This window comes from Agelaius phoeniceus, chromosome 4 (genome assembly GCF_051311805.1).
Source record: "Agelaius phoeniceus isolate bAgePho1 chromosome 4, bAgePho1.hap1, whole genome shotgun sequence".
NCBI lineage: Eukaryota > Metazoa > Chordata > Aves > Passeriformes > Icteridae > Agelaius > Agelaius phoeniceus.
Genome location: NC_135268.1, coordinates 57,317,969 through 57,342,901, shown reverse-complemented (window position 1 = coordinate 57,342,901; position 24,933 = coordinate 57,317,969). Strand labels below are relative to the sequence as shown.

The 24,933-nt window shown below is 37.0% G+C and overlaps 1 protein-coding gene across 4 annotated transcripts in view; it reads right to left on the bottom strand.

The window, feature by feature from the left end:
• KCNIP4 (potassium voltage-gated channel interacting protein 4) overlaps positions 1 to 24,933 on the bottom strand; it is a 389,496-nt gene that overhangs the window by 328,548 nt on the left and 36,015 nt on the right. Inside the window, exons 1-2 of one of the 4 annotated variants that reach the window (XM_077177655.1) lie at positions 19,091 to 19,225; positions 18,150 to 18,298 (exon numbers count right to left, since the gene is read on the bottom strand). The exons of 2 other annotated variants lie outside the window; for them this stretch is intronic. In XM_077177655.1, coding sequence (XP_077033770.1) covers positions 18,150 to 18,297 — 148 coding nt within the window. In that variant the 5' untranslated portion in view covers position 18,298; positions 19,091 to 19,225. Of the gene's footprint in view, positions 1 to 18,149; positions 18,299 to 18,669; positions 18,827 to 19,090; positions 19,226 to 24,933 lie in introns of those variants that run through there. One more of the 4 variants, XM_054633540.2, reaches the window with a different exon arrangement.

The following is a 24,933-nucleotide window of genomic DNA, read 5'->3' as shown; positions in this document are numbered from 1 at the left end:
GTATAAATAGCTCAGCTGAAAGCAGAACAAAAGTTAGGTTGTGTTATTGTGCAGCTGAGCCAAAAATAAAGCTTCTTTGAAAATGCTTTAGAGAATCTCATAATTCTTACAAATCTTAATGCCTTAATCTTTCCCTTTAACCTTTCTCCAGCTAGATAAAAGAAATTACATAAAGCTTCTGATTCTGAGGAACAGAATGTTTAGTATCTATTGTTGATAAAAAAAGACTAATAAGCCTTTGAACATTGCTTGACCTCTCCCTTTGTATCAACCTAAAGATAGCATTTTTGTAGGTATTACATAATTTCGGTTCTAAAGTACAAAAATTCTCCAAGAGACATTTTTCTTTGGTCATTTTTCTGCAGTAATTAATGCAAAAAAAGCCAAAGGTATGAAATAAAATATGTATTTGATTATTTTGCTATTTACCTTGAATTTCAGGTGCTAAACAAGTCAAATTCAAACTATTGAAGTCTTAAGGATGCTGCAACTAAAAAAAAACAAAACAGAAGGTCATTTCATTCATTAACCAGGCCTGCTTTTGTCTCTGTCCTTTCCAAAACCAGATAGAAGAAGATTTTTAATAATATGATACTAAGATATACAGGATATAAATTATAAAGAATCTAATATCTCCATGTAAGTTTCTATTAGTCCATGAAGTGCTCTGAAAAACAAAACCTGATACAATGCCTGATTGATTCTTAAATTAGTCACTTCAGGAACAATGCAAGGTGGAATTTATTACCAAAACCAAAGAATGCTTAAACAAGAGCATCTCCTAAACATCTCTGTACTCATTCTTCATCCAGGAAATGCAAAATGATTCAGTTCCAAAAAGCTGATATTCCTGAAGGGGAGTTTTTCAGAAGGGACAATTCTTACTTTTTTTTCAGACTTAAAAAGACTCTCCCTTGCCAAACAAGAAACCAGTTTTTCCTTGTTCAGAACTATCATGTGCAAGATTTCCATGAGAACTCCATTTGTGATCTTAGAGCTGTTGGTAAGAGATAAGCAGAGAGTCTCCTGTGGGAGATGATGACTTTGGAGACACAGAGGACACAGAGGACATCACTAAAGCCATGGAGCTTCAGTCAAGTGACATAGAGAGCCTTTGAGATGGTGGGACCTTCTGTCAAAACTTGAGAGTTGTTTTAGGCCAAAAGGCCCTGACTGAATACTTCTCATTGCTTCTTTAGTTTGCAGAATGAGTTTTTCCCAAGTGAATAATTTTCTGTATATATTGTGTATACTGCTACTTGCTGATTTCATGGCATTTTGAATGTGTGCTCTGTGGGGTGCTGCTTGAAAAAGAAAAGCAAGGTAAATAAGTTATTAATCATAATTTGCATCCATTTATTTCTTTCCAAATTCACTGACCAGATGAAAAACGTGACAGAGCTTTTCTGAAGATGATAAATTAAATACAACTCAGCAAAAAAAGGTATGGAAAAAGCAGTGTGTGTCTAATTCATAAAGGGAGGCATTAACATCATAGATAGACCTTAGTATGAAGGAGAATAATTTTTAATTATCTCTTCTGAGCATAGTTTACCCTGAATAGCTGCAGTTTTGGTACTCCTACCACCTACTCATTACAACTGCTCCAAAACAGCTTCTAAGAACATTTTCCTTTCTTAGAGAAACTGACTCCCACAGCTGGAAAAAAAAAAATATCTAGAATATTTTTCATCTTAAAATTATTATTTAATTAAACTGAAAGATTTTGTGGCACTGTATCAACATCAGCTAATTTTTCTTACTATACTCTGCTCTACTATACAGGAACAAATCCAAATTACTCTATTTGAAGCTCTTGCCTTTTTAACTCATATTTTGTACCAAATATCAATTTTCCTTGCTGTTCAAAATGTAAAAAAAGAAAATTTCATAGAATGTTTCAGGTTGGAAGGGACCTTAAAAAGCCTCTAGTTCCAACCCTTCCACCATCCACTAGACCAAGGTGCTCAGAGCCCCATTCAACCTGGCCTAGAGCACTTCCAGGGATGGACCTTCCACAACTTCCCTGGGCAACCTGGCCCAGTGCCTCACCACCTTTATAATAAAAAAAAAAAATCTTTCTTTTTTCTCATTTAAAGATAGTCTCAGTTTAAAGCTATTCTCCCTTGTCCTGTCAATACATGCCCTTGTAAAAAGTTCTCCTCCAGCTTTCTTGTAGCCCCTTAGGTACTGGAAGGCTGCTTCTTCATAGTCCCAGCTCTCACTGCCTGTCTTCATAGCAGAGGTGCTATGGCCCTCTGTTCATCTTTGTGGCTCTCTTCTGGACTCCTTCCAACAGGTTCATGTCTTTTTTATTTTGGGGTGGATGCAGCACTCCAGGTGAGGGTTCATCAGAGGGAAGCAGAGCAGCAGAGTCACCTCCCTTGAGCTCCTGGCCAGGCAGCTTTGGATGCAGCCCGGATGTGGTTGGGCTGCAAGCACACATTTTGGGTCACGTTGAATTTCTTGTCAACCAATGCTTCCAAGTCCTTTCCTCAGGGCTGCTCTCAATCCATTCTCCTTGCAGCCTGACCTTTTGCTTCCGATCCTGCCCTGCCCTGATCCAGTTGCAGGACAGAATCACAAAATCACAGAGCAGGCCAAACTGGAAGGGACCACAGTGGGTGATGTGGCCCAATCTCTGTTCAAGCAAGGCCATCCCAGAGCACATGGCACAGGATTGTGTCCAGACACTTCCTGAACTTCCAGTGAAGGGGACTCCACAACCTCTCTGGGCAAGCTTGCATTTGGCCTTGTTGAAATTCATGACCTTTCCATGGGCCCATCTCTCAAGCCTGTCCTGGTCGCTCAGGATAGCATCCCCTCCCTCCAGTATGACACCCACATCACACTCTTGGTGTCATAAGCAACATCTTTGGGGTGCATTAAGCATTTCTCTCAATCTCAAATCATGCTTTTCCAGTAATTTTGGATCAACCACCAAAAACAAATATTTGGCTCTTTTCAGATCTCTACTCACACTAGCAAAGTTGCTACTAATGTCTCAGTAATGGCATTTATATGAAAAGAATGAGATTTCCTTGAACAGTTGTGGTGTCTTTATTTCCAAATTTGTAGGGAGATATCCACTTTTAGAGACGACAGGAAAGAAAACAGATTGTTCACACTCACTGAGCAAGTGGCAGCCTGGCAGATCTGCCACAGAGGCCAATCTCAGCAGCCACTGACTGAGACTCTGTGTGTTCCTCCAGGAGACCCAGCCCACAGGTGAAAGAAACTCAATGCCATTTGTCTCTTTTATGTTTTTCCTGTGTGAAGCAGCCTTCTTTCTCTGCACTCCAGGGGGGAGCTAGATGCATGCAGCTCGCTCTGAATAAGCGGTGAGAAGTTCACAGTCCCAAAAATAGCATTGTGTACAGGCAGTGGCTGTGTCTCAGAAGCAGTGCAGCTCTGCTTACATGGCACAATGCCTGCTATAGTTAGCATTGCTCAGTTGGCTAATTAGCCAAGTGAAGTCCTGCATGAGCACTTGCATATTATTTCCCACTGCAGAGTTAACTCGGCGTCGATATCTCTGCATAATTTATCACTGTCCACAGAAAGAGCTGGATTCCTGGTACATCTGTATGGGGATGATGAAGCAGATAACTAACTAATGTCTATACATCCACCTCCGTGGTTTGACCCACATTTTGCTCCTAAGCTGATCAGGTGAAAGAAGAAATTCTGTTCTTAGTTTACATATCTCAAGGAAACATACATTCAGTAAATATTTTACGTTAAAAACATCAGAACATACACTTACACATTAAAAAAAAATTTGCTTATTACAGCTCCATAAACTTTAATTGTCCTTTTTCAATATATTTTTATAGTCCTAAACCAACTGCTGTATTTCAAATAAGTCATCACAGCAGAAGCTACTGCAAAATTGAAAGAATATTTGTATTATAGGGTAAGAAAAAAATATAAATGGAACCATTGATCTTTTCCAAAACTTAGGGCTCTGATACTTTTAACTTATGTAATTAATTCAAATATGACTGCCTTATTACATTTAATTTACTAAAATATTACATTATATTCAAAAATATTCAAAAATATTGCAATATTACATAATCTTAAAATATTATTTGAGGGAAATATTTCATCATCTTACCAATGTAAATGGGCATTTCTTTCCTCTGGGAATGACTGCTGTGTATGGAATAATTATAATTAAAAGGAATTTATTAATTCATACAATATTTTGAGAATAAATTTTTTACCTGGAAGAAAATCTTAAAAATTACAGCATTTACTAAATTAATGAAAAATAAGTATACAAAACTTCTTGCCTGGAACTTGAAAATTTTGATAAAACTTGAAATTAAGATAACTAAAAATGATTAGAAAATTCATCCTGAGGATCCCATAGAGCATTGTGAAGTGTTTGAAAAGCAGAGAAATTCAATGTCTATGAAATGCAGAAGGTTTATTTCCCACAGCCTTTTTCTTAGTGAAGTACTTCATTTCTGGCATAAAGAGGAGTTTAAATGTTATTTCTCAACTGGCAGATTTTTTTACTTGATTTCCAGAAGTGCATCTTATTACAAAAATTGAAAGGCAACAAAGAATGTAACTCAAGCTCTGTTGTGCAGCAGGCAGAGGCAAGAACAAAGACACCTGCACTTCTCTGAGGAAGGTTTAGAATATTTCTATAACTGATATTAAGCAAAAAAATAAATAATTTCCAGCACAATTTTCCAAATGCCTAATGCAATGAAAGAAAGGCAGCTGACAATCAGCTTCTGCTCTGACAAGAGATGCCACATTCTATGGTTAACATCAAATTATTTTATGAGCTACTGAAACACACTGATGTATATCCCTGCTCTGTAAAAATTCAGTAAGTTTTCAATTTTACTTCTAGTTCAGCTTGAATTAAGAAAGCTCAAACCTAAAAAATGCTCAAAAAAATTTCATATGCATCTTGTCCTTAGAAACAGGGCTATGGTACCCTGCTGGTTACTGTAAAGTTAACCACTCAGTTTGAGATGTCATGCAGACGGTAACTCCTCAAGCAATGGTGTGACATTCTATTGTGTAGACCAGAGGATAAATGGACTTTATGATACTGAAAGAAGACAAGAAAATTCTCCTTTTTGTGTTAGAACTTTGAGGACTTGTGAGAAGGCCATATTTTGGATATGTCTCCTTTCATGGCCATTTGGAGGAATGTTGCAGCTCCTGATCAGTCAGGAACCCAGCAGAGTTTGCCCTGTCCTGAGGGCAATTGTTTCCCTTCACAAGCTTTCCCTTGGGGCTTTAAGCTATACAATTTTTTTCTTCTGGATTGGTGACTGAATTCAGCAATTTGTTTTCCCAACCAAATAGCTTTGTTAGCTTTGTTTCAATCACAAGACCCAGGGTCTGATGTGAAAGAGCAGCCAATATGGTCTATCTCAACTTTTGCGTGGCTTTCAGCAGTGTCTCTCACAACACTGTCACAGGTAAACTCAGGAATTGTGGATGGGGTGAGTGGACAGTGGGATGAATTGAAAACTTTCTGAACAGCAGAACCCAGAGTCATAATCAGTGTCATGGGGTTTAGTTGGAGGCCTGTCACAGATGGTGTCCCCAAGGTTCAATACTGGGCCCAGTACTGTTTAATTTATTCATCAGTGACTTGGATGAGTATTCAGATGCCTCCTCAGCAAGTTCATGGATGACACAAAGCTGGGAGGACTGGCCAATAGCCCTGAGTGCTGTGCAGCCTTTCAGAAGGACCTGGGCAGGTTGGAGAGATGGTTAGGAAGGAAGCATTTGAAATTCAAGGAAGGCAAATGCAGGATCCTGCACCTGGGGAGGAATAAGTGCAGGCACCAGCAGAGAAAAGCAGCTCTGCAGAGGACTTGAGCCAGCAGCGCCCTTGTGGCCAGGAGGGCCAGTGGTACCCTGGGGTGCATTAGGGAGAGCATTGCCAGCAGGCTGAGGGAGGTGATCCTGCCCCTCTACTCAGCCCTGGTGAAGCTCATCTGGAGTTCTGTGTCCAGTTCTGGGCTCCTCAGTACAAGAGAGACATGGAGCTCCTGGAACAGGCCCAGAGGAGGGTGACAAAGATGCTGAGGGGACTGGAACATCTCTGTTACGAGGACAGGCTGAGGGAGCTGGGCCTGTTCAGCCTTGAGAAGACACAACTGGGAGGGGAGCTCATCAATGTCTGTCAGTACCCCAAGGGAGGGTGGCAGGAGGATGGAGCCAGGCTCTGCTCAGTGGAGCCAAGCAACAGGACAAGACTCTTCACTGCCAATACCACTATCATACTTCCTGCCATGTCTATACCAATATAAAAGCTCATGGAATAAAACCTTTATGAGAGATTCAGATCTTTCCACAAATTTATCCATTAGCCTACTACCAGGTAGGCTAAATAATATTAAACTTGCTTTGTAATTCTTTCTTTCTTTCAAACTGCCTTGTTTAATAAGTTGTTGTCTACTATGGCATATGAGATTTTCCAGAGCAACCTAAGGTTATACTGATGTCATTGACTGCAAAGTATTAATCCTAGTATTTACCCAATTTGTGGAATACAAATGTATCAATTGTGTATCAATTAAAATTACACTGCTTAGACATTTTATAATGAGAAAGAAAAATCACATGTTCATATACTCAACTTTCTTTGTGCCAACACATTATCTTTGTCTCATTAAAGAGCTTTATGCCATCTGTACCATCTGTGATACCAGCTGGTACATTGGTCCAAAAATATCTCTTCAATTATTGTATACTGATTAGTTTTTATATAGATTCAATTGTAGCTTAACTGAATTATAAAAATAAATTTATATTGGGTTTTCTTCCCATTTCTGTGATTTGATTTTAGTGATAAAAATTCTAAAACTTCCACTTTCTTTTCTCAAGATCTGGAGATTTTATAGTTTGAAGCATATAAAATGAAGTAAAGAAATAGTTAAAATAAGATTATAAATTAAATAGGTTAAGTACTGACACCATGTTCAAAATGAGACACTAAATATTTCTAGCCAAAATTGAGTATTATTTTGTTACTATTTGTTATTCAAAAAGCACTGAATCAACTAAAAAAAAGGTTTTCCCCAAAATTTTCCTTCTAAACAAATAATATATTCATTAAAAAGGTAATTTACAAAGCTAAAAGTGTGGTGCTATTTTGGTCTCCTACATAAAGATTTAACTTATCAGAATAAGGTTATTTATATAAAGCAATTGAGTGAAATTCCTTTTACAGTGAGATTTAATGGCAAGATTCTCACTCATTCCAGCAAGCCAAAATTTAGCATCACACAATTGAGGGAAAGGTGCACATCCTTCTGTAGCCCTCACCCCTTGTAATAGAGATTGAGGCTTAGATCAATCACATTACCCCTGCTTTTAAGCTGTACAACAAGCCAAGATCTGAGATTGATGTTTTGAATGCTTCCCACGCAGAAATTCTGGTATGTATATATTAATTACATAGGAAGTACACATCAAAAGAACTGTACCATTATCATAAATCCTAACAGCATTAGTTCAGCCCCTTTCTACATATGCATTGTGGTGCAACCTTTTAATGACATGATGATGTGCTTTAGTTTAAACAGGAGCTTCTTTTGATAAGTTAATTTAATTCATGGATATTAGCCATTTACCAAATTCAAAACTTCACACTTTCCTCATTTTGTGCCCCCATAACTTACTTATCAAACATTATTGAAAATCTGAACTGAAAATAGATTTCTCTCTAATGTTCCTCATTCTAGTGTCTGAGTGCTTCACAAACATTACTACATTTATATTCAAAATATTCTTGTGAGATGAGAGGTTATTATTATACTTACTTTATGCAGAACAGAGGCACTGTGAGATTAAGATCAAAGGTATTGACTAATTTGGGCACTTGATAGGAAACTCATGGAAGCTCATTTTCACAATGCCTAATACACAGCCTTTCATATGTGTTCAAAGCCTAGTTATTCATGGTCTAAGTGTTCAATAATCTGCGAGTCAAACCCCAAGGATTCACTCAGAAAAGAAGAAACACATAATGTCAATACCTAAAATTTGTCATAACTGACTCCTTTCACATCACACCAGGAGGTTTACTTCACCCAGAGGGTGTTTGGGCACTGTGAGCGGGCTCCTCAGGGAAGGGGGTCACAGCACAAAGCCTGACAGAGTTCAAGTGTTTGAACAACACTGTTGGGCACACAGTGTGTGACTCTTGGGGTGTGCTGCACAGGGCCAGGAGCTGGACTCAGTGATCTTGATGGATCCCTTCCAACTCAGCATATTCTATGATCCTATGAAACAGGGGCTCTGTGGGAGAAGAAATGTGGCTCTTCAAATTAACCATATGTACTTCTTTTCTTTTTTATATCCTGTTTTGTTAACTATTTTCTAAATTGCTCACTCAGCAACTATGGAATTGCATCGTTCTTGCATAGTCATCTTATTGCAGGGGTTCCATTCTGCTGTCTCCTTATTACAAAAGTTTCAGACCTTCTTGGTGTTTCTCATGGGCAGCTCCTCTTTCTTCTTCATAAAGCAGCCAACAAACTCTAGCTCCCTTCTCAACCAGCCACCCCACTTTTTTATAGCACTCTTCTTCTCATTGGTTACAGCTGTGGCCTGTTAAAGTCAGGCCTGCTCCTAATCTTTGATAATTGGCACAGTGCAACTCCTTAGGCTTAAGATTACTTTCTACACTATCTTTATTTTCTTATATTCTATCCCCCTACATTTTTGTACTAAAAGTACAGGTGTTTTGGTTTCAGACAAATTTACAGCTAGGAAAGAGATAAACAGGCATGTGCAGTGAAGTTACTATGTCCCCATATAATTCAAAACTAGAAGGAGATGGAGTAACTTCTGTGTTTTCTCACAGCAGAGGATATTGAGATTCAGAAACACAAGAACGAATTCTATGTTACTGTAGGGACATACTGTGACGATTAGCCTACTCCATCTAGGTTTGATTTTTCTCACTGGTCACTTTTCATCTCAGTTTCATCAGAAGCGGTATGAGTGAAAGGACTTAGTTTAAGCAGTGAAACTATCACAGCTTGGAAAGGGTAGCTCTTGTCAACTGAATGGTCTTCAGTTAAAAAATTTTACCTCTCAACCAGCAAAGATAAACACAAACATACAAAGATAAACATAGAGAAATTTATAACAGCTCAGCTGATAGATGCTACAGTCAGAAGCTGTAGTATTTTTATGGCTTTAAATATGTATTTACAATAAGTATAACAAGGAAGTCAGATGTAGTGATGTTAATTCTATTCAGAGGAACTTGGAGATGTGAGTTGACAGAGGTTTAACCACGATCCTTTCTTGCTGGCAGTCCTTGCTGTTACATTCAAGACTATTTGAACCTATGCACATGCTTAGGCCAGCAGGAGGTGATGAAACCAGTTTCACTGTACTATTGCCCTAGACCTTGAGTTCTCTTATTGTCAGAAATAGGTTTTCACTACTGCTGAGAATGATAAGCCCAACCCTTTGAAGTATCTTGCTTTACAAGACCAAAGATAACGCAAATTAAATGATGTTTTAGAAAAGGACTTTCAGTATTACAGGTAATAAAATTTTTCAACTTTTTCGTCTATTATAATTTTCCTTTTCCCACACATATAACAAAGAAATCAGGCTGGCCTCAAACATAGAGGGTTGCAGAGAACAGTGCAAAAAGCACACAGGTAGCTCAGTATTTCTTGCACCATTTTCTGTGACATATGTGAAGCCAAGTATGACTTCCTACACAGTATAGGCTTGCTGGCATTTGGCTGGGGTGATCTGGAAAATTCAGTTGCACTGTTGCCACATATGACTAATACTGTCATTGAGCCCACTAAACATTTAGATGGCGTGGTGAAAAACTTCACCTCCTTATTGACTTTTCATTAGTCTCTTGCACACAGAAAGGATGAGTATGAAAGTTTAAGAATAACTGAGACCACATCTCCTTGCCAAGAAGATAATGCTACTGGGAGGAACAGCAGGGAGATGCCAGCAGGACAGGATTACTGCAACAATTAAAAGCCCTATATCCTCCAAGTTACCCTTTTGGGCTGAAAGAAGGGCACATCTATCCTGTCAGAACAGTTGTGTGCCAGAACTACCAAGAGCGCACTGCAGACTCCCATGGAAACAAGAATTTAAATTAAAGGGGGGGAGGGATAGCAGGAAAACAAAGCAACATGCAATTTTGTAGTTTCCTACTGGTTTTCCCTTGTTTCTTCTGCCCTAACTTTTCACTTCTGAGATATGGTGGTTTTCTTTTTATTTTGATCTTTTGCAAGAATTTATCCAGTCATAATGATTCAGCATGATAAAAACAAACCAAAACAAAACCAAAAAAACCCCGGTTTTGCATACTTCTTTTAAGAAGCTGCTTCTGTCAGCTACCTTGATCTGCAATAGAAGTGCTCCTTCCAGCCTCAGGATTTTTCAGGGATGACACTTGCAAATGCAGTTGTGTTATGCTGCACTAATATCCAGTAAATTCGGTAAACAAAATGCCGATCTCACCAACCACCATAACAAATTCAGTTCTTTATGAGCCATACCATTTATAAAAAGGCATTCAGAGCTCTCATTTAACCTGGAATACTATCAGTATTTTAAGTCATTTAAATTGCTGGAATAATGCCCAGATGGAAAGTGGCAAGATATTTAAAGATTTATTCAATTTTCTAAGTATGCCATGAATATAAAAGTCCTTCCACTTAATCTAATATGCTTCTTTGGCCTATTAGTTTTGGATTGATAAAAAGTTTTTAAATAAAAAATCAGCAGTTGGCAGACAGGGTAAAAATCAAAGATACTGTAAGTACAGAGACTTAATAGGAATATATATTGGTTTCTTACAGGATATATTTAAATTTCCAAAAGTAGTGAACTTTTGCTAGGTTGCTAGAACTTGATTTTTAGTTAACAGATTTTCAATAAATTAGCAACACTTCTCTTTTTTTTTCTTTTAAAAAATGGGACACTGACCTATGTGTAAAAATGAAGGACAATATGGGGAAACAAAATTAGACATCAGATTCTCCAACTGAGAGGTCAGAACTTCATGGCTTGCTTTCATCTTCAGAGAATATAATTTCTATATTGTAGTGCAATGAATAGTTTTCAAATATCTGCATAATATTGAACCAGTAACTCCAATTTTGCTAGAGAAACAAGAAAAATTAGAGAAAATTATATTTCTGGTATAACTAGGCAATTTAAAAGTAGTTAATCAGCTATTCCTTACATTCTTCAGCCCAATAGAAGATTGTGTTTTAATAGTTTAAACTGACTGAACAATAATTTGATCATTGGTAAGTAGGATTAATGATCTCAAAAAAAAAAATTAAATTTCACTATGCAGAGTCCAGAATGACATTCCTGAAAAGGTTCCAGCCAGCCTGATGGTTCCTCACGCTTTTTATATGAAAAGAAAACACACATTTGCGATGATTAATCAAAAACTAATCAGTTTATAAAATGGGTCTGTTCATAGCTCTTAATTAGAGCTAATTTAAAATTCTGCATTCTTAGGACACTTATGCAAACAGCTTCATGCTAATACTGGTCAGTAGGAAGAGAAAGAGACACAAAGAGCAAAAAAATCTCATGAGTTCAAGGTACTGCTCTGCAAATGCAGTTTTAGGCAGCAACCTGACATGAGTTAAGGCTTCATCTTCCAGCATCACGTCCCTCCTGATAACAGCAACACTGGAATTAGAAAGGTGGCAATTGCAGGAGACCATAAAAATTCATTTTGATGTGAAGGAAACAAACCTCTGAGAGAAAAGGAGAGACAGGCCTTGTTGTGCAATGTTTATATATCCAGGGAAGCATAAAGCAGAAACTCCATGAAGTGATACACCCACACCTTTCTGAGCATTATTTCTCAGGGGTTAATTGTGGAGCATGTTTTGCCCTTTGAATGTCAAACTCTGAGGAAATCTGATTTCCATGGAATATCATTCTCCTTACATAACAGGCACATTCACGCTAAGGAGAACTGACTTCATAATCTGCACCTTGCAAATTGCTATCTTTGTATCAAGCATCTTTAAAAATTTAGTAATGGATAATATTTACTTTTATAGGGACTAATAACTGTTTAAAGGGCTCTAAAGATGCATGTATGAATTCTCCCCAGATTGTAAACTAGTGGCTATTGCAAGAGTTTGGACACTTTATCTGAAAGTTTGGAAAGGTTTAAAAACCCTTTAAGTATGGAGTAAAGCTGCAAGATTTTTCATGACTGTGGCCTCTAACTAATAATTTTAAAACTTTAAGAAGAATCAAAAGCTTTATAAGACACATGTCTATGGGGTGTTTCTTACAAGAAATAAAGGAGAAGGACTATTACACTGTCTCAATCCAAAAATGATGTGACATAATTTTATACATACAAAAGTGTGTGTCAGAGCCTCACATTTTCATTAGCTGCATGCAGTGCTCAGTTTAACAAGTCTCTACACAACTACACAGTAAAAGCCCTTTCCAAAACATTAATCTGGAATGATTCTAAATTGTGAGAATCGATGTTTTTCCAATTCCCATTTTAATGCTCTGAAAGACAGCAAGAATCCCTAAATAGTACACCTTCCTGTTAATTTGTGACATTAACTATTACTGCTGCCCTGAAGAGAGTATTGGAAATCTTACTGAGATTAGATCCCTCCATGCTACAAATTTAAAAGAAAATTACGTTCACCAGGGAGAGCCTCTAATTTTATTGTCATGATTTGCCTTTCAGAGTTAGCATTTGGCAAGGAGGGAAAAAACTACAAGGTGCCCCTTTTTGCCAGGTAACTTAATACAAACTCATTTGTCTGAGATTATAATGGGTGAACAGGCTTTAGTGTAAAGCAAAAAAAATAAAATAAAATTTAAAAATAGATTATTACCCCTCATCTTTTTTTCCTTTTCTTAGCATTTTTAAAACAGTTTCTTCATACTCAGTAAATATATACATCTCCATCTTTATTCTAAGTGAAGAATTATTTAGCTAAGAATAGAATCCTATATTGATTTCAAGGAAAAAATTGAAATAAATAAAGAATGTTCACTTAACAAAACTTTTACATTTAAATAGATTATATTCACATTTTCCATCCAGTTAATTGAGTTTAAAAATATACATATATTTATGTATATTTATATACAATGCATTTTATATTTGTTCAGAAGGTAAAACTTTCATAACACAAAATGGATCATTTGCACGGAGAGCCAGAAGGTATAAGGCAACATGAAACCTTGACTTACTAGAGACAAATAAGAAAACAGTGCTAATTCAGCCTTCATTGTCATTAAAGAAATATGCAAAGCAATATTGAGCAATATCTATTAATTGTGAAAAAAATATCATTCAAAGACACAAAATTAATAAGCTTTTTGCCCTTTAAATTTTCCTGGGTAGCAAATTTACTTCAGAATAACATGTACATCAAGAGCTGCAGCATCAAATTCTAAAACATTTCAATAAATATTTCAAATAGATGAAATGGGCTAAACATTGCTTGTTTCGAATTCTCAAGCAAACTTCTTTTTGTAGTTTTCACAAAATAAAGATTTCTGTATTGCCTAAAACTATTAAAGGTTCCATTTTTAAATGGATTTCTATGTTTGTGTTCACAGCATAAAATCTCAGATATGTTAATCTCTTCAGTTATTAATACATCCAGTATTACTATTTCAGCATTCAAGAAATATTGCAAAGGGTTATGATCTAATTATTTACATGCTCAGCACCTAGAATGGAAAGGAGAAGTTCAGCAAGGGACACAGTCCTCAGTCTCTCCACAATTTCTCTCTCAATCCCTTCCTCAATCCCTACTTCTTTTTCTTCCGTCTTCCTCCCCCACATCATCTTTTTCTCTTAGAGATTTTCAGACTCAAAATTGCAAAGCCATGTGAACAGGAGTTCTATAGGCACATAGAAAAAATGTTTCCTAGCACCCATAAAAAGGTAAATCTGTGATTTCAACAGAAACCAAGCAATGCTCAAAGCATCTATGAGAAAGCTGAGGGGAAAAAAAACCCACAAAAACCACAGGATGTAGTTTGAAATTACAGAAAATGAAAATTGACATGTCTGACATGCCATAAAAATTCAATTACTGGACAAGTTAAGATCTGAACTGCATATCAGCCATGGTTTAGGAGAGGTTTAACTGTTAGTTAAGAGCAGCTGCTGGGACAAGGGAATGAAGTCAGGAGTATATGGTATTCCTGACACTGAAGATTTATTATTTATTGTTTATTTCTGACACTTTTATCTACACCATTTATTTCATATTTTTCCTGTAAGGAAGGTTAATTAGGACCAGGAAGATTTAAGGAACTATCACTCCATGCACAAGCAAACAAAAAAGATATTTTTGCTACAGTAATCAAGTCAGGAAAAATAATCTTGTTTCATGAGTCATGATGTTTTATAATTAAGGCAGTTGAGGGCTTTGATAGTGGAATGCAAATCCTGTATGTAATCCTGATGTCATCACTTTCTACCTTACATGCTGTCTTTGCTTCATCACTTCACTGCTCAAAAGAAAAGCACGCAGCAGGTAATGCTGAGGGACATTGGAAAAATATTTTAGTCCAAAGGACCCCTATCCTACATGAATAAACATTTTTGTTAATTTTTAACAGCTAGGGAAAAAGGTTTTCATGGTCTTTGAGAGACCCTGAGATGTGACTAGATTCCAAAGCAATGGTCAACTTATTTGCATAAGACTGACAAAGGCAAATGGGCCACAGAAAACTACTACCCTATTCACATGAAGTCCATATTTAAAAATCTGGTACTGACTATCTTCAGCAGGATTTTTTGAGCTATTTAAGGTCTGAGACAGTATGAAGTATCCTAGGCAGAGAAGAATTTTAACTAGCTCTGAAATAACTTGGGCTATTTTTTCCGTATATACTTTGTCAAATGTACTGTTTGACAGGGAAAAACACACACAGTGATTGACAGCTTGGGATTATTCCTAAAGCACTCATACCTCATCTCATAAATATGTGATATGAGGAAACACAAACAATGTAAAAAACATAAATAAACAGTATTGATCATGTATAATATTTTTATCAGTATGAAATACAGAGTCGGCAGTACAATGCCTCCAAATTTATCTTCATGACAGACAACTTGCTGTCCTCTTGGTGTCTCTCATTTGCATTTTACAAAATCTGCAGCAAATGCATATTCATGGCATAGGATGATCGTGAAAGACTCGTAACTGCCCTAGGTTAGCTGAAGAGGCTGCCAATTTAGTAAAAGGACACTTCAGGGCTGCCCATTTTTGAAATTGAGTGTTTCAAATCAAAAGTTTTTCAACATGTCCTTTAAACTTGGGCTCAGTTTATTGCAGCATCAAGCACTCACTGATGCACTCCTGGCACTGCCATAGTCTGTTCCTCTGGCCTCAGTTACAAGATACCTGCTCTCTGAAACTACTCTCTGATGGAATTAGTCAAATTACCAAGCCTTGAGCATTGATTAAAATACTGGGTTTAGCATGAAAACGTCTCCCACTGACAACCATGTTATTCCATTTACTTTTCTTTGAAATACAAGAAAGTGCTTTTTTTTTAAATTCTCATAATCATCCTTTTGAGGATGCACTCATGCATTGAATCCATACTGTTTAAATTCTACATCAAAAAGGGTTGAGGATAATTATCTTTCTGGTACTTATTCTTCTTATTCCCAGTTTTTGAAACAGGGAGAGCAGGAAGACATCCCCATCTTCTAAAATTTTATCATAAGAGTGAAGATTTTCCATTCTGAAAATAGAGTTAAATCATCCCAACATTGCATTAAATCAAATATTTATTTTCCTGCTCCAAATTCATAAATGGAAATTGTTTCTGAAAGAATAATTAATTCTATGAAGCTAAAACATGTTGACAAACTCAGCTGCAAGATTATACAAACTAAAATGTGAAAAATGAATTGTAGAGGAGAAATGGATCTCTTTTAAAAGAAAGATCAAATATCCATTACCAACCAGCACTTCCACCTGCAAACTGTTACAAGGGCAATGAGTTACCAAATTATCTGATACTTGGAGCTATCATGTTTTTTTAGAAATACGAACAAAAAGTTTCAGTTATTTTTAAATACTAAACTGCAAGTCTCAACTGCCTGATGACTATTTTTATACCACTTCACCAGTGTAATTTAGATTAAGATAACCAGTGGGGAATCTGATTAGTGTAAAAGAACATTTAAGTGGGAATGAGCCACCACAATGTGATTTGCAAGCCCACTCTCATTCTTCCCACAGAAAACAGTAGGCATTGAGCAAGCAGCTCTGTGGCCACATGCCCTCAGCTCCTACAGCACTGTCATGAGTACTGGGAATGCCCTATCATTGCAGCCCAACAAAACCTGTTTGGCCAGTGAGGTCACCTTGGACAACAGCACAGTACTGAAGAAAGTACCTCAGAATGTCTGTGTTCTTGATCCTGACGAATATTCAAATCTTCTTGTAAAGGTATCCCTATGGGAATATGCTTTCTATCATTTGGTACTACTAATAAAGCAAAATTAGTGGCTTAGAGTTAACTCTGTGTCAGATTATGATTCTATCTCTGCCAAGGTAAAATTGAGCCTGATTTTACAGTAATTCATCTGTCTGCTAATTCATTTTACCAAAATAGAATAAATCCTTAATTCTATCATCACCTATTGACTGTTTTAAGGCTCTTTCTGGAGGTGTAAATTATTAGCCAGTTTGAAGGTAGTGAAGAATCGGACCGATAAACTTCAATGCAATTTACTTTAGATTCACTCATCATTTCTAGAAAGGTGATTGCTTCAAGCTACAGAGACGGATGATAAATAATCCAGTGGAAAAAATTCTAAAAATTCACATGAACAGAAGGATGTGTGTTCTGAAAGAGTTACAGAAAACCTATTTTTGCCTCATTAGCACCAGTAACAATACAAAAAAAAAAAGTGCAGCAAATTGTAGATACAACCTGCTACTATAATAGGAAATCAAACATGTATTTAGCAAACCATAATATGCATGTGATTAAAGCAGCCATTTGTTGAAAAAATTAACTTAAACTTTTAAAAATGAGTGAGTATATGAAGCACTTATTTATTTGGACAATGCAGAGATCAGTGCAGTTTAAAACCAAAGGTAGGTTGTGTTTAACCAGAACATTGTTTCTAAAAGCTGGAACTAAGCTACTAAAGCATAGCCTTTAAAATAAATGTGTAAATAAAGTAACATATCACACACTCAGGTTACGGTGCCTTAGCTCTTCATGACAAAGCAGTGTCATGCATTTCTTTTCATTCTGTTTGACACAAATTGGATATACTGAGGACCTGGTTTGAGGTTTGTTTGTTTGTTTGTTTCTGTCATAAACTGTGTACGAGGGAATGAAAAATGCTGCCAAAATGCAAAAGAATTGTTTCGGGCAGTGTTTTTTCTCCTGTTTTTACATAACATTGCAAAGTACAAATACAATGGTAAAAAGAGGAATCTGGTGAATAAAATTCTTAGCTGTTGATATGTTCCTGAAGGAAATGATGTGAAGCAGATTAATCATCATTTCAAGACAGTTGCTGTTTAATTTATTATTCATAAAAGAGTTCAACTTTCAATGGTGAGATATTTCACAGCCAACTTCTAATTTTAAAAAGAAGCATTTCTTTTAGTATTTATTATAAATACAGTACATAACATCATCATGTATAAATGTGACAGAGTGTTACCTTTCTTCATTTCCTCAAAGACAAAGGGATTGATCATGGAATTTCCAAGCAAATATACTCTGACAATGAAAGGAGGTTTTACTCATCAAAACAGAATTTTGGGTTGGGCTCTGATAAATTAATACATCTAATTGCTGGGATTTTACATTTCCTCATTTATCTTCTGACTGAAGGATTTTTTTCTGCAGACCATGTATTTTTATGTGCTGCAAAATGAATACTCCTGCAGTACAATTATTTTTATCACATTATGATAAAGCACCTCAATCAAAGCTGTACCATTTTTAATCTCCTTGCACAATAGACTCAAGACAGCAGAGACTTTTTGTACCTGTAACTTGACTGATGTTAAATTCAGTAATACCACTGTATCAAAAATTCAGAATTCTTGGAAGGACAACAATTTCTCCTACACTAAAATTTTCAATAGAAAAGGTACCTTTAGAGCTCAAACTTTTCCAGGCAAAAATTCGCTTTATCAAGCAGCAATTCCTAAGCATTTTCTTACAGCTTGCAGGCTTCTGAGGATACTGTTGCAAATCTTCATTCTCTTCATGTGTTTTCTTCTCAGGGGCTAGCACTTCCATCCTAAACAAAAACTTAACCTTCAGTTTTCCTGCAGGATATATACAGAACTTAAATCCAAAGATTTATCTTAACTTAAATCCTATGGGAAAGGGAGATGGGGGAGGAGAAAAGAGGAGATGGACTGGAGATGAAGGGAAAATATTTAAAATTTCTTTAACCATTCTCAGTTCATACATTCCTAGTATTAATTAAGTGGAATTAGTGTATTAATATTCCTTTGGTTTTAATTATTCATGTGGAAATTAATGTATTTGTAAAATATACAGATAGGGTAAAATCAGATTTTATCTAATTTTTTTAACTCTGATTTTAACTTAAATGGTAAGAAATACGTAATATCTCTAGATGGCAAATAAATATTTACCTCTTACCTTAGTCAGTTGTTTAGGTAAAGGAAATAATGTAATCCTCTATGCATGAACCTATTATCCTTCCTATCTGAGCTTGCCTGACATCAGTGTCATAGAGGAGAGCTGCATTCCTCTAGCTGTTACTGAAAGACAGCTGCTCTACTCAGAAAAGATGAATAGTTGGGATTCTGTGCTGCCTTAATGCCACTGTCACTCAAATGCAGCAAAGCAGCTGAGCCACTTAAAGCCAGTTGTACGCTTGGGGACCATTTCTCTATGCTACCTTCTCATTCACAGAGGCAGACCCATCAATTCCCACTTGGCATTATTTTCCTTTGCAGACTGACACTTTGAAGAAGCCAGAGGCCGTTAGCAACACCCAACACTGACTAGGACCTAACAACTCTGCTCAGGGGCTGCAAGCCGAAGGGAAGGAACCTACCCAGCGTCCCAGGACTTGGGTGCCACTCCAAGGTCAGGCAGGAGCCCCCAGCAGGTCCCTGTGTGCTCCTCAGCCGGCTCCAGCCGCAGGTGCCGAGGAGATGAGCGCTGCTGAGGACAGAGCCACCCTGCCAGCCGCAGCCGCCCTGTGCCAAGCAGCCATGGACTGCACCAGGGGAGCCCTCTGACTGCACACAGAGCTGTGCCCAGCCTGTGGCAGGACACCAGAGTGGCCCCTTTTTCACTCCCCTCTTTTTCCCCTCACACTGTGTTCTCACACACAGTCTGCAACTAAAAATGTCAGACATGATTTTTAAAGGCAATAGGTAGGAAAGAGCCAAAAGAAAAAAAAAAAATTTGGCACTGTACACACCAGAGTTTGTAAAACAAAGCTGACTTTTCAATTGTAAACCCACTGTTTCCTAAAGAAAGCAAGCATAATGGAACACAGCAGCTCACTGCCTTCACTTCCATCAGGAGTTCCTACTGATTATGCAAAACAATCAAAGGATGCAAAGGAACAAGTATCCACTTTCTGCAATTTATCTTTTACAAGATACTGGAACTCAAAGTTTTTTTAATCAGTCAGCTTCCCTTTGAACTGAATTAATCTGCATGCCAATTACACAGATTTGCAACTTTTATGTTCGTGAAGGCTCCTGTGGACATTTGAACTCTGGCTTAAGTATGTTGCTTTGTGCAAAATGTTAAACACAAAATCCCATCCCATCCCACCTATCTATAACAACTGGAGACTTCTCAGGTCTATCCACACAGGCAAGGACAATAATTCCACCTCTGGAAACAGCCTATCAATCAGCTGTAAGAAAAAAGCTGTCAGTAAATTCTGTCCATGACAACAGAGAAGCATTTGCCTTAACAACAGATTTTTAGGCTGCCAAAGTAAAGGGAGGCACTTCCACTCAAATTCACATCTAGGGACATATTTCAGACCCACTGCTATTTAGAACTGAACAATGCTTGAATTTTCACTGTTGGAACAACACTTGCTGGTGTACGGTCCTTTGAGTCCTTAGCATGACACAGCACTCCAGAAATGGCTGTATTCCCATCACAAACCACTACCAAAGTAAGCTGAATTTCAGTATGATAACAGAGTTTCTGAAACTTCAGCAGAAAAACTTCTTCTAGTTTAAGCATATTTCACAGATTTTATCTTGTATCTTTCAAAAGTGGCATTCTGCAAATAAATATTAATGTTAAATTTGTGTTTACTGTGCTAAGAAATACATTTTCACCACACAATATTCAGTCTGGATTTCCAGATGATTACTGGAACAGAATATTAATTTGCGAGAACTAAACATGACCGTTAGTTATTACACAGAAATAAGAGTTCTTTTAAAAAGAGAATGCTCTCAACTATTCCTACATCCCATTTCTGAACGAAATTAATGTACTCTAGAAACTAGAGTTCATCCCTTTGAACACTGGAGGTTTTTTTCTGATCAGTCTGTGAAGGCATCTGCAGAAAGTCACCCATCTTCTCTGGTGTAATACATCTATATCGCTCCTGTCCAATGCAAGGAGAAAACCAATCCTGTGCCCATGAGCCCTGGAATGTAGCACCATGTAGTACAGCTCCAAACAGCTAAAACTTCAAAATGTTGTTAACATAATTAAACTTCAAGTTTTCTGGATATAAACCTTCAGAGAAACTGCCTGCCCATGTAACAGCCAGCTATAAAATCCTTGATGTCCCAGCTCGAAGGCCAGCTCTCACAACACACTGCCACACTTCCCACAGGGCCCCATCTCAGAGATTCAGTAGTCCACAGGGAATGTGAATGGGGAACCAGACACAGGGGAAGAGACAAGCCTCTGGGAGAATGATTCCCATGATGGGATAGTAAACAGGAATGGGTACTGCCTTTCCAAAGACATGGAGCAACTGTTCACATGCAATGGGAGAGCGTTATTGGACATGCTCCCACATCAGTATTTGAATAAAATCTTCAGGAGGTACAAGAACACAGAGGAGTGTTTCCAGAGATGGGATGTATTCATGGGAAATTCAATAACATTACTCAAGAGGGAATGGAGAGGAAGAGTCCTTGCTGAAATCTTCAGGGTTTGCTTCTATGCACCTGAAAAACATGCCTTACTTGCCACAGATATGAAGATATTCACTTGAGATAGATCTCTAGAAGGACATACTTTTTCTGAAACTGGTTCAGAAGATGTCAAGACATTCAGATTGCACTGTATCTGTTTCCTTACTTCAAACCCTAATCAAGTCCACAGCAATTTTCTTCTATAATAGAAGTATACATGAATCAGAAGTTCTGTGTGGTACTAATCATCATGCTGTAATTTTGCAGTGAGTTTAAAATAAGCCTAAACTGTAGAACATTAAATTTCAAGATACCACTAATTTTTTTCAAACAAATGATGCTGTACTTCATATAGTCATAATAATGATTTAGAAAAGGAATTAACATCACGCTTCTGAAGCTGTGCATTTGATTTACCTCCTTCTTGTCTTCAGATTGTGTACTCTGTCTTTTGAGGAAAGGAAATGGATTGACAGTGAATTCCACATTTACAAACCCAAGGACTGTTAAAAAATATATTACACACAATGTTAGAGAAAAACTGGTCATATTGTAAGTTAACATGAGAAAAGCATGTGTGAAAAATATATCAATCTAGGCTGCATGGGATCCTTCCTTTCCCAAAATACAGTTAATAATTTCATAATTTAGGTGAAATGAGAAAAGAATTTAAAGAGCACTCAGAGAACCTGAGTAACTTCAGGATCTGGGAATGGGGAGATGATTCAACTGGGAGTTAGTAGTGAAACAGGTCAGAAGGAAAATAAACAGACTTAGTCACTAGTGGGAGTACCAGCAACAAGACAAATGTGGAGCAATAAAAACACCTGAAATACTTTTGGTCTGAGCCCTTACATGTTACTGCAGCAGTAACCAAGACCCTGAACTGTTCCTGGGCACATGCCAGTTAGGAAATGCAAACTGTTTACTGCAGCTGAAACAAAGCACAGAGACAGGGACTGCCTAAACAAAGCAGGTTTTCATTATTTCATGTTATTGGATTTTATCTGTAATCAATTACACCCGAAAGTAAAGCTGGGGTTTTTGTATATTTATTTTATTTCCTATTGATGGTTAAATAACTATTTTTATGAGTGATCTAAATCATTCAAGCTAAAAACTCCAGAGAGTCACAAGCTGATGAATCATATAAGGTCTGTGTGATGCCACATAGTTACAGATATTTTGAGCAATACTTACTTGAAATACAAGGAAATGTGTTCTATCTGGGATTAAGTGGACATGGGTGTAGGAAGGTTGTCTTAATATTGCTTGATCAGATTTGATCCTTGGCAAAATGAAACTGAACTTTATATGGATTCATGGAAAACTGTATAATTCTTCCCTCTATAATGAAATAGCAGTTTGAAAAAGCAGAGGTATCATTAAAGAGTGAGGAATACCTCAGGAATATTCCAGATGAAACAGACAAAACTGGCCCCTACATGGAATTTGGGAGGAATCTTTACAGAACTGTCCAGTTGCATTAGCTGACTACTCTAGCACAAGTATTTCAAGAACTTTCACTGAAAGTTCAAGAAATTGTTTAACTTCAACAAAGCTAGATTAAACCAGTGATGTCTGCTGAAAACTTTGGGCCACAAGAGATTGCAGCTATAAGTTGTGAAATGAATACTGAAAAATAGGGCAAGCTTACAGAATCCAGTTCTGCATGAATGTGTGGGTGACTGCTGACACATTAAGGAATATTACAAGAGATGCTTCAGAGAAAAAGCAGGGTTTGCTTTGATTTTGTTTTTCTCAGCAGAGGCAAGTTTCAATAGTATTTTATGATACCTGATTTTGGTAGATAAAGGAAAGGATTTGTGAGTGGAAAGGAAAATTTCATTCTCTTTCTGCAGAATGAAAAATCGAACAGAAAAAGATATCAGCAAAAATATATCAGTTATTTATTTACCCCCACTGTATATTGCTCTCTAAGGTTTTGCTGTTGCATTAACTTGAACTTTGTTTACCTATTTTTATCCTTTTCATCATTTGTTTGTCTATTTATAGGGCAAAAAAGGCAGCTGGATTAAATACCAGGTAACAAAAGCTTCCTGTATGCTTCAGTATTGACTAAAATTTGGGGCTCTACTTTTGCCAAAAGAAAACAGGTAAATTTTAATTTGTCTAGAATATAGGGAAAAGCTGAGCAGTGCTAGTCTCTCTGGAAACTCTGTGGGAAGCACTTGAAAATACTACACAGGTATAGGGGAAACCACTCTGGTTTTTTTCTCATCTCATAAAGGTCATCATCTTTCATATATAAAATGTCTATAGGTCTTGCCTGTTCATGCACAGTGAACCTCTATTGTAAATGAGGAGAAAAGAAAGAAATTGGAATATTGGGGCAGACTGCTCCAGAATTCTTCTGGCTTTTTTAACTCTGAACATTTTTCTGGGACAACATATGTTAATAATTGATTTCAGTTTGCATTCAGGACTTCTGGCTTAATAGGAAAACATCTGTGATCACACATGTTATCTCACAGTGCTGTGTGGGTCACAGAACACCTGGTGATACCTGCAACAACCAACTGACTGCATCAAGAGCAATGAGCAACACAACCAAGAGTGGGAATTTCACTGAAGGGAATTTCAGAGAGCTCCTTCGCTGTGCCAGAGGAATTTCTTGGTTTTATAGGTATATAGGGTTGAGCTCTCATTGGATGATTCAGTAGCCAAACTAAACTGAGAGAAAAGGTTTTCCTCCTGTCAGATTATGGCACTATGAGACATGACAGTGACTGGGATATGAGTAGAAAGATTTTAATGTTAATCCATTGTTAATGCTAATTAAAACATTCCTGCTTGCTATTACCAGTTCTCCAGAGTACATATGTCTACTCCCCTTGGTTAAAGTGGCAGGGAGTTTTAGATTTTCAGTGTTAAGAAATATTTCTCAGCAAAGAGAAACATAATCTATTTACTGGTGAAAAAAATTAGAGTTTTATAGCTGCCAAGAAGCTTTCTTGTCAATATGTCAAAGACCGAATTCTTACAAGACTTGTTACAGGTACAGAGTAACATTTCATTTTCCAAAATTACAGGACAAAATTGGGTTAATGAGAGGGGATAAAAAGGATATGCAAGCCCTAAGAAGTTGTTTAGTTATTTTTAACAGCTTTTTCAAGGGTAACATAGCAAATTTGAACAATCACATGCCATTGCTTTTTGCTAGTTTTGGTTTTTTTTTTTAAATTCAGTAAAATCACATAGCTGAGAAGACTCCCTGGGTTGGGTATTCCAAAGGTGAAAAGGTCCATCCTCTGCCACTGAGAGGGACTGGGGCACAGGGAGGTCAGAGAGACAACTTGGGCAAGGCAAACATGCCAGGACTGATCCATTTTCTTTGTGAGAATGGTCTGCTCTGATAGGGTAGCAATCTACCAGAAAATGCCATCAATGTCATAGCTCATGGAGAATTAATGAGTCTATTGGACTGTTTAAAAAGATTTTTTATCTCAGAGTCACAGGATGAATATACCTAAGACCCATAGATCTCCATACAAATAGATGCATTTTTTTTCTACATCTGTATATCATCATGCTTCAACAAGAAAAAATCCTATTTTACAGAAGTCAGAAAACTGAAACAGATGAGAATAAAGCTTTATGAGACTTATGAAATAATGTTTTCTGTGCCAGAAGTAGTATCATAAGAGTATAACTTTGGGAAGGATGGACAAAAAGTAGAGGAAATAAATACAAGTAGATTATTGGATTAACTTCTGTAAACCTACCAAAATGCCAACAAATTCTAAAG